Consider the following 19,207-nt stretch of genomic DNA (forward strand, 5'->3'; position numbering starts at 1 on the left):
ACCTGGGATAGGAACACCCTGAGGTCAACATGTTCTTAAAGATTGAGCAGTTCAAAGCCCTGGAACTAGAGCCTTGATCTCTGATTCTAGATTCTATTATTTCTACACTAAGGTTCATTTCACTTAAGAGTTTTTGTCCCCTAGGGGCCATGATTGTTTTTGTTAGTGGACAATGCACTCAGAATGAGGATCCAAATTTTCCGCATCCTTAGGGCATTTGCTAGTACTGGTTTATTATTCTTTTTTTTTTTTTTTTTGGTGGGGGGAGATTAGAGGTGGTGGTGAGGCCTTCCAAGCAGTCCCCAGGGCCAGCCACCTTGGTTATCTGACCTGATTGTGTAGGACTTAGAGGTGCTGCTTACCCCAGGGCTTCCCTGGGGATGTCTGGGGGTCCATGTGGTGCTGGAAATTGAACATGTTGCTTCTGCATGCTCCAGTATGGTGAGCTCTCTCCCAGCCCTTGTTTGTTTTATGGAAAAAGAAAAAAAAGCCATGCTAATTGACACAAAATGGCGTCTTGCGGTCATTTTACTTTCTTTCCTTCAATAACTGTGTTGAGTATTTTCCAATGTGTTTATCAAACGTGTATGTCTTTTAAGAAATGTCTTTTCAGATTTTTGGTTCACGTTTTGGGGAGGGGTTCTTTTTTTTTTTTCCCTTTATTTTATTTTATTTTTTTTTTACAGTTGTAGATTTACAATTTTTTGTGCTTTGGTTTCAATTATACAATGATCAGATACCCATCCCTCCACCAGTGCCCATTTTCCACCACCATGGATAATATCCCTCCCACCCCCATCCCCCCATCCCCCCTGTCTCTGTGGCAGGGCAATCCCCTGTGTTCTCTCTCTCCTTTTGGGTGTTGTGGTCTGCAAAAGAGGCATTGAGTGGCAAACATGTTCAGTACATAGTCTACTTTCGACATGCATCTCCCCTCCTGGGAGGATCCTCCAAACATCCTTTATTTAGTGCTCCCTTCTCTATCTGAACTGCCCTTTCCTCTAGGATACCCGCTGGCCTCTAAGTTATGGAGTAATCGTCCTGGTGCTGATGGGGAGGGGTTCTTTTAAGCAGTACAATCCTGGAAGTACTGGCTAACCAGGCTGGGCAGTTCAATACTCAGGCCTGGCAAAGTGGTGTTGTTCATGCCCGGCAGTTCTGGGTTGCCAGGGCCACACCCACAGTTCTCAGGGGCTACGTGGGCAACAGTGATACTTGAGGAAATCCAGATATACAACTGCAGATGCTTGGGGAGGCTCTCGGGCTACATCCATGGTGAGTGGGAACCACGTGGGCTAGGGTTTGAACTTGGCTTTGGTTCATGTCAGGCACGTGACCCTGACTGTTGAGCTATCTCCCGACCTCCTCTTTGGACACTTTCAAAACTAGGTTTTCTTATTAGTTATAATTTATACATTTCATATTGAATCTTATATATATTCTACATACAAGTCTTTTACCGGAACCTCCAAATCAATACTTACAACACTTTTGCAATTATTTGTGAATAAGCTCAGAAGGTAAAAAATTCGAGTCACCCCACTTGCTCATTATAGCAATATTCTGCCTTCTCATTTCAGCACTCGGAGATGACAAAGAATGAAGACAGTGGTTGGTGGTTGTGTGTAAGTATGTGGGAGACAGTGAGATTTAGTGTAAGAGTTTCTAGCTCTGGGGTCAGTTTGGATGGGATCTGCATATTAACCTTGGCACCTGGTAATGCTCAGGGAAACCTTGGTCACATTAAAACTTTGCCTTTTCTTTTTCTTTATTTTTTGTTTTTTTTTTTTGAAAGAGGCGGAGGAGACTGGATTACACTTGGCTTTGTGGTTCCGGCTCTGCACTAAGGGATCACTCCTACAGGGACTTGGGGAACAATATATGGTGCCAGGAACTAAACCCAGGTTGGCTGCTTGGGCCTTTGTTTCTTTTTTTGTAAAATGGAAAAATTGGAAACTAAGAGGACATTGCTTTTAGGATTTAAGATTACAATCTAGAGCTGGAGCGATAGTACAGCATGTAGGGTGCCTGCCTTGCATGTGGCTGACCCAGGTTTGATCTCCAGCATCCTATATGATCCCACAAACTCCACCAGAAGTGGTCCCTGAGTGCAGAACCAGGAATAAGCCCTGAGAATAGTTAGGTATGGCCCCAAAACAAGATTATGATCTATGTGGAGCAATAGTTTAGTACTGCCCAATTTGGTGTAATCAACTATAAAACAATGATAAGAATAAATAAAAATATATGTGATATAAGGTGACACCAAATATAAGTAGTTTATGGATTTAGGTGAAGAATAATATAGAAGTTCTTTGTCCAATATTTGTAACTTTCCCAGAAATTGGAATTCATAAAAAACAAAAACAAAGACGAAAAACAAGTGTTTAAAGAATAGGGTCAGAGCAATAGTACCACAGGTAAGGTACTTGTCTTGCACATTGCTGGCCTGGGTTTGATCCCCAAATATCCCATATGGTCTCTTGTGCAGTGCCAGGAGTAATTCCTGAGTGAGGAGCCAGCTGTAACCCCTGAGCACCTCCAGGTGTGGCTCAAAAGGAAAAAAAAAAGAACTAATAATAATAAAACAAATCATCCCCTTTATGACCCAGGTAAGATTAGAAACATTCAGGAATATGAAATTCATTCAGGAAAAAAAAATTCCTTTAGTATATGCAATAAAAGCACCACGCAAGGATGGAAGGCCAAGCTTGCTGTCCCAAACCTACCCTTTTCAAGGAACTCAGGTTCTTTCAGCACACTGGAGTGCGAGTCTTGAACTGGAAAGTAGTACTGGACATAACAGTCTGCTTCTCCCCACACTGTTGCCTGAAGCAGGGCTAGTCCTTTAACCTTTTCTATATGCAGCTCGAAGTGGTGATCTGCTAATACATTTCCTTGCTCCTCCACCTATTACATTAAAGAGAGACACTAGTGAGTTTTAATGAGAAGCTTGCTTATAATATTCCTGATTTTCTAGGCAGTGTGAATGAGGATAAATAAATAAGCGTAATTAGCTGATACCAAAACATCCAATTTTCATTTGGTATGAATCTCATAACTATTCAGTGTAATCAGATTAAGTGAGCTTTGCTCTAGTATGTCAGACTGGGGCAATATAAGAAATTTAATTTAGTGCATTTAATGAGACAAAGAAAAAAAGACTATCTTAATAGATGCTAAAAGGCATCTGATAAGATGCAACAGCTGCTCCCCATTCTTATTACGCCAGTAAAAGAATATTTTCATGATAGCATAAAGAACACATAAATGAAGAGCTGAGGATATGCCTGAAGGGTAGAGCCTTTGCTCCACTCCCTGGCACTACAGAAAACAAAACAAAATAACCTTACTTGAAATAAACTGGCCCTAATTTACTTGGTTACTACTGCATTAATATTGACAATAACACCAAGCCACTTTATTAATGGTAAGGACTATTTGGGAAGGTAGTAAATGTACTGCTATTAAAGGTATTCCAATTAGCAATTAATAATTAATATTATTACTTTGTCAGGCACTTACTAGGTAAATCCTTTACCTGTATTAGCTAATTTAACACATACAGTTAAAAACAGTGGAACCAGGTTTGAACTCAGGCTGTGTGACTCAGAGTTAAGGTTTTCCTACATTCTATATAATGTCAGCAGACACTTGAACCAATTATTGGGACTAGCTAAAGGGGAATCAGAATTCTGATAGGATCACGCAATATGATTTATATATGTTTAATATTCTAACAAATTTGGAAAAGAGACTGTATTACTAGAAATTTGTTTTGAAATCTAAAAACATGTCAGAAATATCTACTAAAAAGTCTTCATGAGGGTAAGAGTAAACTTGCAATTTGGTTCCCTAGAGAAGAAACCTATGAGGAGTAGGATAAGAACCCTCTCAGAATCACAGCAGCTACATAATTTCATCACGGTCTTTGATCATGAGGTATTCAGAGTTCAAAACATATACAACAGCCTACCAATTGTTTTCTAATGGTTTTTGTTAGAACCACTACATTTGTTATTCAGATTCATATTAAAAAACATCACACTTAAATGGTATGAAAATCGACATTTGGCAACACTAATTAAGAAACCAGGCGCGGCGAGACGGAGTCGCAAACGCTCCGCACGAAGCCGTCCAACGGGTGAAATTCGGTGAGGGGGCTTAACCTCGGTCACTTAACCGCTTCTCCTCGGTCACTTCTCTTAAAAAAAAAAAAAAAAAAAAAAAAACACTACTTCCACTACCCAGCCGTCGCCACACTCCAGGACGCTTTCCGGACCCGCGCGGCAGCTCCGGCCGAGACCCACGCACAACTGAAGACCCACAGAAGAGGATAGGCGGAACTCTCTGAGACCTTGGACTCCAGGCTCGGCGGACCCAGGGACAGAGCTTCTCTGCTTGCTCCCACCACCACAGGTGACAAAGGGATTCTAATCAGGAGCCCCACCCTACCCTGCCCTGTCTGCTTCCATCAACCACCCAGGGATCGAATTGTGCACAGGAGACCCACCCTACCCAGATAAATATCCCACTGGCAGACTTCCACTCTCGACACTACTTCCACTACCCAGCCGCCGCCACACTCCAGGACGCTTTCCGGACCCGCGCGGCCGCAAGCGGCCGCGCGACACATCATAAGACACTAAATACCCGTCTTCTGGAATTGTCGTACCATATTTGATAGGGTTCAAATATGGTAACACCTACAAGAGTGATTAGAGGTCACCCCAAAAGCCTCTATACCTCTCGGAAAGACTGGCAAGCTACCGAGAGTATTCCGCCCGCACGGAAGAGCCTGGCAAGCTATCCACTGTGTATTCGATATGCCAAAACCAGTAACTACAACTGGTCTCATTCACCTGACCCTGAAGGCTTCACCGACATGGCAGCACTGAGAAGGATGAGAAAGGAGAGGCCGACAAAATCTCAAGGCCGACCTAGGCTGCCACAACGAAGGAAGACAAAAATGATCGTCTGTACTTTCAATGCACGTACGCTAGCATCAGATGCATCCATCGAGGACCTGATGGTACAAGCGCGAATGATCAAGTACGACATCATTGGTCTGACCGAGACAAGAAGACACGAATCTCACCATGCCGTTTTCGACACTGGAGAAGAATTGTTCCTCGGAAAATGCGATAAAAGAGGTGTTGGAGGCGTCGGTGTCCTTGTCAACACAAACTTGGCCAAGAGCATTGATTCATTTGAATGCCTAACAACCCGAATCGGACGTTTACATTTGAATAGATGTGGCTCACTGCCTGCAGTTTCTATCTTCGTTGTCTACGCACCAACATCTCATTATGATGAAAGAGAAATCGAGAAGTTCTACATGGAGCTAGAGAAGTTCTATAAAGAAGACCACACCTTCTACAAGATCATTGTGGGTGATTTTAATGCCAAGATAGGACCGAGAAGATCAGCTGAAGAACTTCACATCGGAACCCATGGCCTAGAATGGAACGAACAGGGTGAGAGACTGTCTGAGTTCATCATGTCGACCAAGACCATTCATGGTAACTCACAGTTCCAGAAGGCAGAATCTAAACGATGGACATGGGAGTCTCCCGGTGGACGATTCCACAACGAAATAGACCACATCATATTCAATCGACGGTTTTGCCTGACTGATGTCGCTGTTGTCCCAAAATTTCGAACGGGATCGGACCACCGTCTCCTTCGTGCAAAATTCTACTTCACAGAGCGGGGAGAAAGGGCTGCAAAGTTCAAAAAGAGAACTCCCAGAACGACCACCAACTGGGAACTCTTTGGTACTATTGCGGCAACATGGGAAGATGCCATTGTTGACAACATTGACGAGGAATACGATCGACTGGTTCAGCACCTCCATGAATGTGCGAGGAACGCCAAGAGAGAGATAGCCACAAAAAGTCGCCTATCTTCGAAAACTCTTGAGCTAATTCGCCAGCGTGGTTTGGCGCATGCCTCAGGCAAGCTAACGTCCGAGCTTGCAAAGCAGTGCAGAGATGCGATCAAGGAAGACCTCAAAGAGAGAAGAGCAGAAGTACTGGTAGATGCGGCAGAAGCCGGGAAAAGTATTCGTAACGCCCGCCTGTCCTTCGCCAACTATAAGACCAAGATGACTGCCCTCCGACGTCCTGATGGATCCATCACATCCTCCAGAACGGCAATGGAGAAGATTATCCATGACTTCTACTCAAATCTCTTCGATAGCCATGTCCACTTGCCGATATACCAAATTTCACAGGATGGGTATGTCGTTCCCAACGTTCTCCCTTCCGAAATCCGACACGCCATTTCGTCAGTAAAGAAGCAAACAGCACCTGGCCCAGACAAGGTCAGACCTGAACACCTGAAGAACCTGCCGTCAGTACTCATCAATACACTGGCTCGGCTCTTCACTCGCTACCTGTCTGAATGCAAGGTTCCATCTCAATGGAAAACCAGCAGGACCGTACTACTGTTCAAGAAGGGAGACATCCATGACATTGGCAACTATCGCCCGATCTGCCTATTGTCTGTCATCTACAAGTTGTTCACTCGAGTCATCCTGAATAGGATTGGCAGAACACTAGATGAAGGACAACCATGTGAGCAAGCAGGGTTCCGCAAAGGATTCAGCACCATCGACCATATCCACACGATAACCAAACTCATTGAGGTTTCTCGGGAGTTCAAGATGCCACTCTGCTTAACGTTCATTGATTTAAAGAAGGCCTTTGATTCTGTTGAGACGGAAGCGGTCATTGAAGCCCTAGCCAATCAGGGCATTCAAGCCCAATACATCAGGATCCTCCGTGAGCTGTATTGCGGATTCACTACCAGGATCTCAACATTCTACAAAGAAGTGATCGTTGATGTCAAGAGAGGGGTGCGGCAGGGTGATACCATTTCACCAAAACTCTTCAGTGCCACCCTCGAGAACATCATGCGACGACTGGAATGGGAAGGAATGGGAGTGAAGATAGATGGTCGGCAACTACACCACCTCCGCTTTGCTGATGACATTGTTTTAATAACACCAAACATCAGCCAAGCGGCACAAATGCTGGCTGACTTTGACCGTGAGTGTGGAAAGGTAGGACTACAGCTGAATCTTACGAAGACAATGTTTATGAGAAACAGCCTTGTTCCTGACGCCCCATTCGCTCTCAATGGAACGACCATCTCCGAATGCAACAGCTATGTGTACCTAGGTCGAGAGGTCAACATGACAAATGACCTGGCACCCGAGCTGCGCAGGAGGAAGAGAGCAGCTTGGAACGCCTTCAAGAACGTCGAAGAAATAGCTAAGAGGACGAAGAACCTCCGGCTCCGGGCACATCTCTTTGATTCCACTGTTCTTCCTGCATTAACATATGCCTCAGAGACCTGGGCCCTACGCAAACAAGATGAGAACGCCATTCAGGTCTCCCAAAGAAGAATAGAAAGAGCTATGCTTGGAATATCACGTTTCACTCAAATGAGAGAACGAATCCGGAGTTCTGACATCCGTCGACGATCAAGGATCAGGGACGCTGTCTCATTTGCCAAGGTGTCGAAAATCAGATGGGCTGGTCACGTAATGAGATTTAAAGACGACCGTTGGACTAGAGCTGTTACTGATTGGATTCCACGGGATGTCAAGAGACCGCGTGGCCGCCCACCTACCAGATGGTCAGACTTCTTTGTCAAGGTCATGAACGATCGGTTTGAGGCCCTCCATGTTCCCGGAGCGAAGAGATGCCATTGGGCTACACTAGCACGCGACAGGGACAAATGGAGACGTTACTGGCGCCCGCTCGAGCAAATCGACGACTAACGGGAAGTTAAGTGATTAATTAAGAAACCAAATATAAGATACAGTAGGGTATGAGATAATTAAATGGAATGTACGAAAAGGCCTGTATTCGAATCCCACTTTTCTCTTTTTAGCTATGTGAACCTGGACAAGTAACATAATCTCTTTGTCTAACTGTTACAAAATAGAATGGCAATGACCTACCTCATGCAGATAGGAAAATAAAGATGACAAAGAATGCCAATGTGCTTTCCCAATTGTATGTCACTATAAAAATTGTATTTATTAATTGAAAAATAAAAACTTCTCGCACTATAACTTTCAACATGGATTTGGTCACACACAGTAATTTGGAAATATATTTGCAACATGATGTTCCTAGTAGCATTATTCACAATAGCCACTCATGACAGGTGATTGGATAAAAAGCTGTGGTATATACTCAATGGAAAACGACTCTGCTGTCAAAAATAGATGAAACTATTCTTGCTGGGACAAAACAGATGGAACTTGAGATGATTATGCTAAGTGAAATATGGAAATAGACAATAACTGAATGTTTCATATGTGAAATAAAAATGAACAAGTGGCAATAATAAAACCAAACTAATGCCTAGATTTGGTGAAAACTATCTAGAGGGGAAGGGTAGAATGTGAGAAGAATGGGTATAGGGGTCTTTTTTGGAGGTGGGGGATAACGAACTTTGATGGCGTGTTAAATTCTATACATATATGAAAGTGTTAAGCTATACCCCTGAAATTCTGTAATATTGTAAACTAATGATAAATCAGTTACAAATCAGGGTGAAAAGAAACATCAGGATGGCTTTTTAGAACCTTATTCAAGAAAACAAACAAACAAACAAACCTAAAATAAACATTTCCCCTACAAATAAACACAAAATCCAACAGACCAACCAAACAAAACCCAGTAAAATTTTACGGCCTTACTTTTGGCTCACTTGATCCTCTAACCCCTCATTTAATTTCTTATTCTCTTTATCTTTTTTCAATTAAGACAGCTTTTAGGAGGCATTTCGGGTTCATTCCAGTAACTTTAAATAAAGCAATTAAATTAGTTAATTAGAGGATAATAATCTGGTTGCCCAACTAGATTTTCTTTATAAATTCAGGAGCTCAGAGGGGACACAAATATCCATTTACGCCAGGGGTGGGGGGCTGGAGCGACAGCACAGCGGTAGAGTGTTTGCCTTGCACGCGGCCGGACTGGCCGAGCTGGGTTTGATTCCTCTGTCCCTCTCAGAGAGCCCGGCAAGCTACCGAGAGTATCTTGCCTGCATGGCAAAGCCTGGCAAGCTACCTGTGACATATTCAATATGCCAAACACAGTAACAACAAGTCTCACAATGGAGACGTTATTGGGCCCACTCGAGCAAATCGATGAACAACGGGAGGACAGTGCTACAGTGCCAGGGGTGGGGATGCTTTTACTGCCAATGGTCATTTGCATACTATAATAATCCTTTGTGGGCCAGACAGTGTAAGCAAAGAGGCTACAGGTAGCCAATGAGAAGCATCTGTGTCTGTCCCCTCATGTACCAGGGCCAGACTATGTGATTTCACAGGTTTGCAATGGCCTATGGCCTGGACATCCCTCACCAGATTCAAACACTAAAAGTTCCAGTAATTCTTTTAACCTATACCAAGCAATGGTCTGCAACTATTTTCTTTTGTTGAGACTTTCACCTCTGAGACCAAGATTTGGGGCAATGAAACTTAAAACATTTAAGGTCAAATGAGATTAGAATACTTGGAATTTTCTGTAAGAGTTGACCTTTTGTTCTCAACACACACACACACACACACACACACACACACACACACATAGAGGGATAATTAAAGTGATAGATATGTTAAGCTTGGTTCCTGTCATCATCTTACAACATAAATGTGTATCAAAATATCTTAGTATAAACCTTAAAATGAGACTATGACTTTTGCAAGTCATCAAGTATTTGATAAATACCGTAGCAACAGATGCTGCTAATGGTGGGTTCAAGATATGAGCTGAACTATGACCAAAGGGAGGACGTGCTTCCTCTTCATTCTTCAATCTCTGTAGAGCCATTATCTGCTCTGCAGAACCCATGGCTAGAAAGACTCGCAGGCTCCCATTCTGCTGGCCCGAGAACACGTCAATCACAGGCATGGAGCTGTCAACAGCGACCACTGGATACTGTGCATCAAGCAGCATTCGAGAAATTTGGGGGTCTCTATAGGGAGAGAAATTAGAGATGAGAAACTAATTAACATGCTTGCTTCATTTCTTTTTCTTTTTTTTGGGTCTTTTTTAGGTCATACCCTGCGGTGCTCAGGGCTTATTCCTGGCAGTTGGTGATCAAACCCGGGCTGGCTACATGTAAGGCAAACACCTTCCCCACTATACTATCGCTCTGGCTCCTTGCTTTCTTTCTTCCTTAGTTCATTTTCTCCATTACTTAAAAATGAGATCCACAACTAGAAAAAAACTTGGCTTTAAAAAAATGGATGAGTTTATGCATTTCATAAAAATGTGTAATCAAACACAAATTAGAAAACAGTAATGAATTTTAATTAATTATGTATATATTTTTTCTTTTGGGCCATACCTGGCAATGCTCAGGGGCTACTTCTGACTCTGCGTTTAGGAATTATTCTTGGCAGTGCTCTGGGACCATCTGGGATGCCAGGAAAAGAACCAGGGTTGTCCGTGTGCAAGATAAAAACACCCTCCCCTCTTGTGCTATCACTTCAGCCCAAATGAAGTATAATTTAAGTGCAGAGAATGCGTCTGGTTAAAAACTGTATCATAATGCCACCATGTCCAAAGTCTGAGATTAAGCACTAACTCAAGAAGACTTGCCGAAATGCATCATAGGTAGACAATGTATTCAATTAGAAAATGCATGAATTTTGGGGTCTGGCAGATTAGATTTGGATAATAACAATAATACCTTACAACTACTGAGTGGTCACTAAGGGGTGGGCACCTTCCAGTTCCTATAATTATAATGTTGTAAAAGTTATTATCTAATTCACTGTAAATTAATGAGAAAAGTCCAAATGCTCTTGATTATACCACGTTCAATCTTAACCCGGCTGTCAGCAAAAATTGCAGGTGCAGGCACTCAGTTTTTCCTTTCTAAATCTAATGCCTAAAATGTAAGAGTAGGTAATAAAACTTCCATCAAAGGACCACTGATAGGACTAAACTGATAAAAAAAAACATAAAATATTACCTAAGATGCCTGGTCCATGTTAAGTGCTCAGCTATTAGTAACCTACTATTGTATGCTCTCTTAACAAAGAATGGGTTTTAATGGCATGAGAAGGGAAGGAGAATACCAGACTAATGTTACCGCTAAAACACGGGGAAAAGCCAAAAGTCTACAGCTAGTGATGCTATCCATGATTCCAGCAGTATTCCTTAGTCAGAACAAACTTTCTGTCAATACGTTTCTAAAAATACCATCATAAGTATGTCACTTCCCTTTGTATCTTCTCATTGGCTCATCAGACAGACACTTGTGCCACAGGAGGACAGGGGATGGATCATTACCCTTTTTATAGATAATGAGAAGAAAGCCAGAGTTTGACTTCTCAAAGGCATAAGAAAAGCGTATTTGTAAAATAGCTTTTCTTATGAGGTGAATGATAATACTTCATGGAGTTATTTCATTTGATTGCACTCACAAAAGCTCTCTTTGTAAGATGTGGAACATGTTTACATTGCCAGGAGGGCTTTTGGGCCAGAACTGGTTATGCTCAGGCCTTCTTCTTTTTTTCGTTTTTTTGTTTTTTGTTTTATAGCATCACCGAGTGGTGCTCAGAGTTGACACCTGGTTCTACACTCAGGAATTACTCCTGGCAGTGTACGGGCACTATATGGGATGCTTGGGATTAAGCCTGGCTCAGCTGTGTGCAAGGCAAGTGCCCCAGTTGCTGTCCTATAGCTGTGGCCCCCTGGATTTACTTTTGAATGCTCAGGGATCACTCTTGGTGGGGAACCGTATGTGGTGCCGGGAATCATTGGAGTCAGCCACATGCAACACAAACACCTTGCCCTGTACTGTCTCTGTGGCCCTAACATGATTACTGTTTTTTTTTGGGGGGAGGGAAGCGGGGGGGTCATACCCAGCGATGCTCAGGGTTACTCCTGGCTCTGCGCTTAGGAATCACTCCTCGCAGTGATCAGGGGACTAAAACATGTTTACATTTAAAACAAAGAAGGCAACTGTGAAAGAGGTCAGTGAGCAAATAATTAAAAATAAGCTCCCTGAATTAAAAATAAGTCTAGAATGAGTACAGAAATAACTTTCAGATAAGTACCTAGCTAACAGCTGGTGTAAACAACACTAAAGTTTTGTGATAGAAAATCAGCAGTGGGGGCCTCGAGTACAGTTACAGTAAAAGTACAGTGGGTTAAAGTGAAAGTAATGTGGGTTGGGCGCTTGCCTTGCATGTGGCTTTCCCAGGTTTGATCCCCAGCATCCCATATGGTCCCCAAAGCCTGCCAGGCATGACCCTTGTGTGCAGAGCCAGGAGAAAGCCCTGAGCATTGCTGAGTGTGACTCCCTTCCCCGTCGCTGCCACCACTGCATAGAAACAAACAGAAAAGAAAAAGGAAACCAGCAGTGTTGTGAGGTGATATCTGTAGGCAGGAAAGTTTCCTGATGAGGATAGTAGGTTCTTTCTAAGTTCTTTGGTTCTACTCCTTATGATCTATGTGACAAGTTATTAAACTCCTCTGTGCCTCTGTGAACTAATTTGTACAACAGGGGAAATATACTCAGTTGCCTCTGAGCACTGTGGTGACGATGAGACGCACTGCCTGTATGTGTGAGATTCTTAGCACAGCTTCTGACGCACGATAAGCAGTGTCTAAAAACCTGCTTTAACAGAGGTGAAAAAGCAGTAATTCTGCTGAGCAAAGTCCTAGCAGGAATTGCTGGACTAGTCATGCTTAGAAACTAAAAAAATTCCATTTCAGTCCATACAACATTAAAGATAAAGAACACTTCGAAAGATCCATTTACCTGAATGACATGTAAAACTGATGGAGAGGGAGCTTCACCAGCCCGAGCAGCTTATCCTGTCCTGGGCGCCGCACCTTGTTCCAAGTTTCAATTATCATCACGTTGTTCTTAAGCCTTTCCAGGTATTTGGAAGACAGAGAGACAGGAATCACCTGAAGGAGAAAAGACAAAACACAAAAACAATCACAAAGCCCCATAACTGTGATATAGGCTTAATTTTTTATTTTTGGTTTGATTTTTGGGCCACGTTTGGTGATGCTCACTCCTGGCTCTGTGCTCAGGAATCATTCCTGATGGTGCTCCAGGGATCACATGGGATTCCAGGATCGAAACCAGGTCAGCCGTGTGCCAGGCAAGTACCTTACTGCTGTACTATCCTCCGGCTCTGACATAGGATTGATTTTAATTTATAGTTTTATTCAATAAGCATCTCTTTATTAGAGACTAACATATCAGGCCAAAAACAACATGGTATGAGTTCTCTGATGACAAAATTCATGCAGATGCATTTCTGGGTGCAAGAGAGAATTATCAGACATATCACTCACAGTACCTGCCATACTCATCCAACATGGGACAAGGTGCCCCATCTTTAAAACCCTGATGAGAGAAGATGCTATTGAAACAAAGGTACCTCCTGACCAGATAAGGATTAAGCAGTCTACAACCACTCTTCCCAGTAGGAGGGATGGCAAACAGCTACATCAACTGTTTACCTGTTTTCCATGTAAAATTATTCCAGAATTGAAGAGCCAGCTGTTAGCTGAGGAGAAAAGAAAAGTCACAAAGACAACCAGAGATCAGGAGACAAAAGCAGCTGAGTCAAACTAATGGCAGAATCAAGGATCCATTAATCTGAAGGAACTCAGCTGTAATACAACTGCCATATCAGGGTAGAGTTAACCCCACTGTTGAAACAAAGCACAGCAGGTAGCCAGAGCAATAGTACAATGGGTAGGGCGTTTGCCTTGTATGCATCTGACCTGGTTTCGATTCCCAGTAACCCATATGGTTCCCCCAAACACCACCAAGAGTAATTTCTGTGTGCAGAGCCAGGAATAACCCCTGAGTATTGCTGGGTATGGCCCAAAACCAAAATAAATAAATAGTGGAGTTCATGCCCAATTCAATCAGTTAATCAGTGGCTGAATAAATAGCAGTACTCCTACATAAAAAAAAAATTAAAAATAAATAAATAAGATGAGCCAGATGTACTTTTCTATCCATCTAAGAGATTCAAATTACATTAGGTAGCCTGAACATATTTGTTTGTTGAAACCAAAATATAAAAAAGGTACAATACTGAAACCTGTGAGAGCTTTTAGGATAAAGGAACCCTTAGTCTTTTTTTTTTTTTCCCCTTATTTTATTTTATTTTTTTTAAAGTTGTAGATTTACAATTTTTTGTGCTTTGGTTTCAATTATACAATGATCAGATACCCATCCCTCCACCAGTGCCCATTTTCCACCACCATGGATAATATCCCTCCCACCCCCATCCCCCCATCCCCCCTGTCTCTGTGGCAGGGCAATCCCCTGTGTTCTCTCTCTCCTTTTGGGTGTTGTGGTCTGCAAAAGAGGCATTGAGTGGCAAACATGTTCAGTCCATAGTCTACTTTCGACATGCATCTCCCCTCCTGGGAGGATCCTCCAAACATCCTTTATTTGGTGCTCCCTTCTCTATCTGAACTGCCCTTTCCTCTAGGATACCCGGCTGGCCTCTAAGTTATGGAGTAATCCTCCTGGTGCTGATCTCAGCTATTCTTGGGTATTAATCTCATACTTTGTTACTTTATATCCCCCAGATGAATGCAATCTTTCTATGTCTATCCCTCTCTTTCTGACTCATTTCGCTTAGCATGATACTTTCCATGTTGTACCACTTGTATGTAAATTTCACGACCTCATCTTTTCTAACAGCTACACAGTACTCCATTGTGTAGATGTACCAAAGTTTCTTTAACCAGTCATCTGTTCTTGGGCATTCAGGTTTCTTCCAGTTTCTGGCTATTGTAAAGAGTGCTGCAATGAACAAACAAGTGCAGATGTCACTTCGACTATACATTTTTGCCTCTCTGGGATATATTCCCAGGAGTGGTATTGCTGGGTCAAATGGGAGCTCAATTTCTAATTTTTTGAGAATCGTCCATACTGTTGTCCAGAAGGGCTGAACCAGTGGACATTCCCACCAACAGTGAAGGAGTGTCCCTTTCTCGCCACATCCACGCCAGCATCGGTTGCTTTTGTTCTTTTGAATGTGGGCCAGTCTCTGAGGTGTGAGATGGTATCTCATTGTGGTTTTGATCTGCATCTCCCTGATGATTAATGATGTAGAGCATTTTCTCATGTGCTTTTTTGCCAGTCGGATTTCTTCTTTGAGAAAGTTTCTGTTCATTTCATTGCCCCATTTTTGGATGGGGTTGGATGTTTTCTTCTTGTGGAGTTTAACCAGTATTTTGTATATCCTGGATATCAACCCCTTGTCAGATGTGTATTCGGTGAATATCCTTTCCCATTCTGTAGACTGTCTTTGTATTTTGGTCACTGTTTCTTTGGAGGTGCAGAAGCTTCTTAGTTTAAGATAGTCCCATTTATCTATCTCTATTTTCACTTGCTCGGCCAGTGGCGTGGCATCTTTGAAGATACCATTAGCTTCAATGTCATGGAGGGTTTTGCCATCTTTATCTTCAATGTACCTTATGGTTTCTGGGAACCCTTAGTCTTAAGGACAGAGAGCTTTTAGGATAAAGAAACCCTTAATTTTAAGAAAAGTCATAATACACCAAAACAAAAAGCTTTGCCTAATAGAAGTCACAAAGGTTGAAAGGAATTTCAAGGCAGAATAAATAGCACATGCAAATACAGTAAGCTGAGTGTGATCCCTGGCATTGCATGGGCACTAGTTCTAAGGGCTGGAATACATGCTTTGCATGTGGGAGGCCTGGGTTCCATCCTTGGCCCCACCTGTCATCCAAGCACTGCCAGGAGTGACCTCTGAGTACTGAGCTGGAATAGCCCCTTGAGCACTGTTAGGTATGGCTCAAAAACCGAAACCAAAACAAAACAAAAAGGCAGAGGTAGGAAAAGGGCCTGTTTAGGAAATTCTAAGTGGCGGAGCATTTGGCTAGACTATTTATTATGAAGTGAAGAATGGCAGGAATTGAGACTAGAGAAGTATAAATCTTCTTTTGAGGGTGGGGGCACACCTGGTGGTGCTCAGTGGCTACTCAGTGGCTCCCAGAGAAACCGCAGTGTCAGGGGTTACGTCCAAGGTTCTCACATGGAAAGTAGCCACCCCCAACCCTGTGAGCTATCTCCAAAACCTAAGAAGTATAGTCTGTAAAGGGTAACATTGTCAGTTAAACTGAGGCTTTGGAGTCTGTCCTGAAGGCGCCACAGGGATTCACTGCAAGACTTTAAGCTGGGGAAAAAAATAACCAGATTAGTATTTGAGAAAGATCATCTTGCTGGTGAACTGGAGCAGTAGCACAGCGGGTAGGGCATTTGCCTTGCACGCGGCCGACCCAGGTTTGATTCCTCTGTCCCTCTAAGAGAGCCCGGCAAGCTACCGAGAGTATCCCACCCGCACGGCAGAGCCTGGCAAGCTCCCCATGGCGTATTCGACATGTCAAACACAGTAATAAGACGTCTCACAACGGAGACGTTACTGGTGCCCGCTCGAGCAAACAGATGAGCAATGGAGGACTGTGCTACAGTGCTACATCTTGCTGGTGTACAAAGGAAAAACTGTGCAGGGGGAAACTAGACAGCAGACCAGTCAAAGATTATATGAAATAAGAATGAGGGCCTGAATGGAGGGCAGAGGAGTCAGTTGAGAGATAATTAAATTTGCAGCATTCTTTGAGTTGAGTCATTACATAAGACAGATCGAGGATGATTTTTAGGTTCTGCCTGGGTATCTGAGTAATTATAACATGAATGAGGGCAGACCGAGGAAAGGGAAACAGATTTCAAAGGAAGAGGAAATATTTGGACATATCTGAATTCCTTTTTTATCCATATATCCTTACTGAATATCTGTGACATGCTGTTCAGTGTGTTAGCTATCAAGTGTGCTTCGTGAGTATCTATCTGGTGACAACAAGGAGGCAGGTATATATAGAGATCTCAAACTTGAGGGAAACGACTGATATACATAGAAGCATGAATTTTGAGCTGATATTCCAAAAAGTAATAACTGAAGCTGAGAATAAATGTGGAAACCATGTGGAAAAGAATGATTTAGAGAGTTCCAAGGGTAGAGTCGTAAAGAAACACTGATAAAAGAAAGAGGAAAAGTATACAGGTCATCACTCTTTCTAGTTAACCTGTGTCCCAACCACTGAAAAGAGCAGCTGATTTTTTTGGGGGGAGGTGGGGAGAGTGTGGGGATACACCTAGTGAAACTCAGCGGTTTCTCCTGGTTCTGCATTCAGGAATTAGACCTGGTGGTGTTTGAAGGATCATAGGGGATGTTGGGGATTGAACCTGGGTTGCTTGCAAATACCCTACCCCCGTACAATTGCTCCAGCCCCTGACAGTTGATATTATTTGGGGGAAGGGGGTAATTGGGCCACACCTGGCAATTCTCAGGGCTTACACCTGGCTCTGTGCTCAGTGTTCACTTCTGGTGGTACTTGGGAGACCATATAGGGTGCCGAAGTTGAATCTAGAATGTCTGTGACTCATTGTATTATCTCTCTGGATCAAAAGGGCAATTGTGAAGCCAGGAAGAAGAAAATAGTTATGAAAATAAAACAGGAAAACAATTTAAGCAATAGTATCACTATTTCTTAGAAAAAACATGTGAGATATATGCTGAAATAAGTGAAGGATAAATAAGAAATGCATACACAAATTAAAAAGAGGAGAGATGGGAGAGATGGAAAAAGGAAGATGTATACTGGTTCAAATGTTAGAAGTGGAAAGGAGTAGAACTGAAAACTCAGGCAAAACAAAGTGGGAAACCATGTGAACTAAACCAGAACAGAAAGAAAGAAGACAAAATGATTTTAAATGTTGGGAATATCTTTTCCTCTTTTCATCCAATAAAGGATTGGGTGTGTCTACCAGCTAATTATAAAAGTTTCTCTCAGTTCGAACATTCTAGATTTCTTTTATGACAGAATTATGATTTAAATAAATACTAGCCTACTCCCATTCATAAGCCCCTGTGGATACGGAAGAAGATATGTACCAAGTTACCTGAGAAAAGTTAAAGACTGGTTGTGTTGTGCCCCATGCGATGGCAGATTTGGCGACTTCTTCTGTGCTGAAGAGCTTGCAATTTAAATAAATATTGCATGGTGGTTGTTTCTCGGAGTCTCCAGTAATGAAATCTTTCCCATCTGGCACCATCAACAGCACATGCAACAGCAAAGCATTCTCCTTTGATGACCCATTTGTCTGATTCACAAAATGGTGGGAGGTGGGCACATTTACGAAGTCTGTTGAAAGATTTGGCACAACAGAACGTGGTGACTTTGGGTCAGCTAGTACCAAGTTCTGTGCCTTATCTGCAGTGTCTTCATGAATCTGATCTAGCTTCTGTGGATTTCTGATACAGGAAGCAAGTTGGCTAGGTTCTGGTAGCGTCTTATCGGGGCTTAGAAGAGCACCAAGTAGGGTACGTTGGGTTTTGCTATTATGTTTAGTAGTGACACCAGCAAAATCTTTGTTATCTAGAACAAGCTCCACAGTTACCTATGAAACAGAAAAGAGGGGAGTAAGAATGTCTTCTAGAATGAGAATTAGAATTTTGGAGCTAGAGGCAGAGCAGATTGTTAGGGACGATCTCATTCTCAAATGCTTTAAGAGTAAGAATACTAGTAAGGTGGCAAATCCATTCAGAATTAAAAGCTAAGCAGATAATCAATTAGTCAGATGAACCTGAACATCCCCTTATGTCAGAAAATAAGGACATGCTCAGAAAAGTAAGGAGTCAGACTGAAAGGACATAGAATCTGCTGAAGGAGCTCTTGCTGGCCAAATCTAAGGCAAGCTCAGCATCATGATACTACAGACAGACTATGGACCCTTGAGTAATGGAAGAGTCCAAGTCCATACCAATATAAATAATTATGAGGAAAGAGTCAATTATTCAGTATACCAGAATGCTAATTAATAAATAAACAGGGGATAAAAAGCATCTTTATAATCATCACAGAAATCACTGATTTAGGTAGAGACCCATCAAGGACTTTCAACAGAAAAACTGGTCTTTAATTCAAAAAAAGTGTCAATACTCAAAGACAAAGAAGGGCCACAGAACGACACACTAAAGGAGATTAATTAAATGCAATGGATGATAGTGGGCTGCAAAAATACAAAGTGGAGAAGTATTGGCAAAATGGTAAAAGTTGAGTATGGATTGTGTGTGTGTATATATATATAGTATCAATGT

At 42.4% G+C, this 19,207-nt stretch overlaps 1 protein-coding gene across 1 annotated transcript in view; it reads right to left on the reverse strand.

Moving 5' to 3' along the window:
* Nucleotides 1-19,207, reverse strand: part of C2CD3 (C2 domain containing 3 centriole elongation regulator) — a 133,754-nt gene that overhangs the window by 73,593 nt on the left and 40,954 nt on the right. Inside the window, exons 14-17 of the mRNA XM_056115984.1 lie at nucleotides 18,010-18,507; nucleotides 12,805-12,956; nucleotides 9,756-10,002; nucleotides 2,730-2,910 (exon numbers count right to left, since the gene is read on the reverse strand). Of these exons, the coding sequence (XP_055971959.1) occupies nucleotides 2,730-2,910; nucleotides 9,756-10,002; nucleotides 12,805-12,956; nucleotides 18,010-18,507 (1,078 nt within the window). The remainder of the gene's footprint in view (nucleotides 1-2,729; nucleotides 2,911-9,755; nucleotides 10,003-12,804; nucleotides 12,957-18,009; nucleotides 18,508-19,207) is intronic.

This window comes from Sorex fumeus, unplaced genomic scaffold (assembly GCF_029834395.1).
Source record: "Sorex fumeus unplaced genomic scaffold, SorFum_2.1 ptg000030l, whole genome shotgun sequence".
Lineage (NCBI taxonomy): Eukaryota > Metazoa > Chordata > Mammalia > Eulipotyphla > Soricidae > Sorex > Sorex fumeus.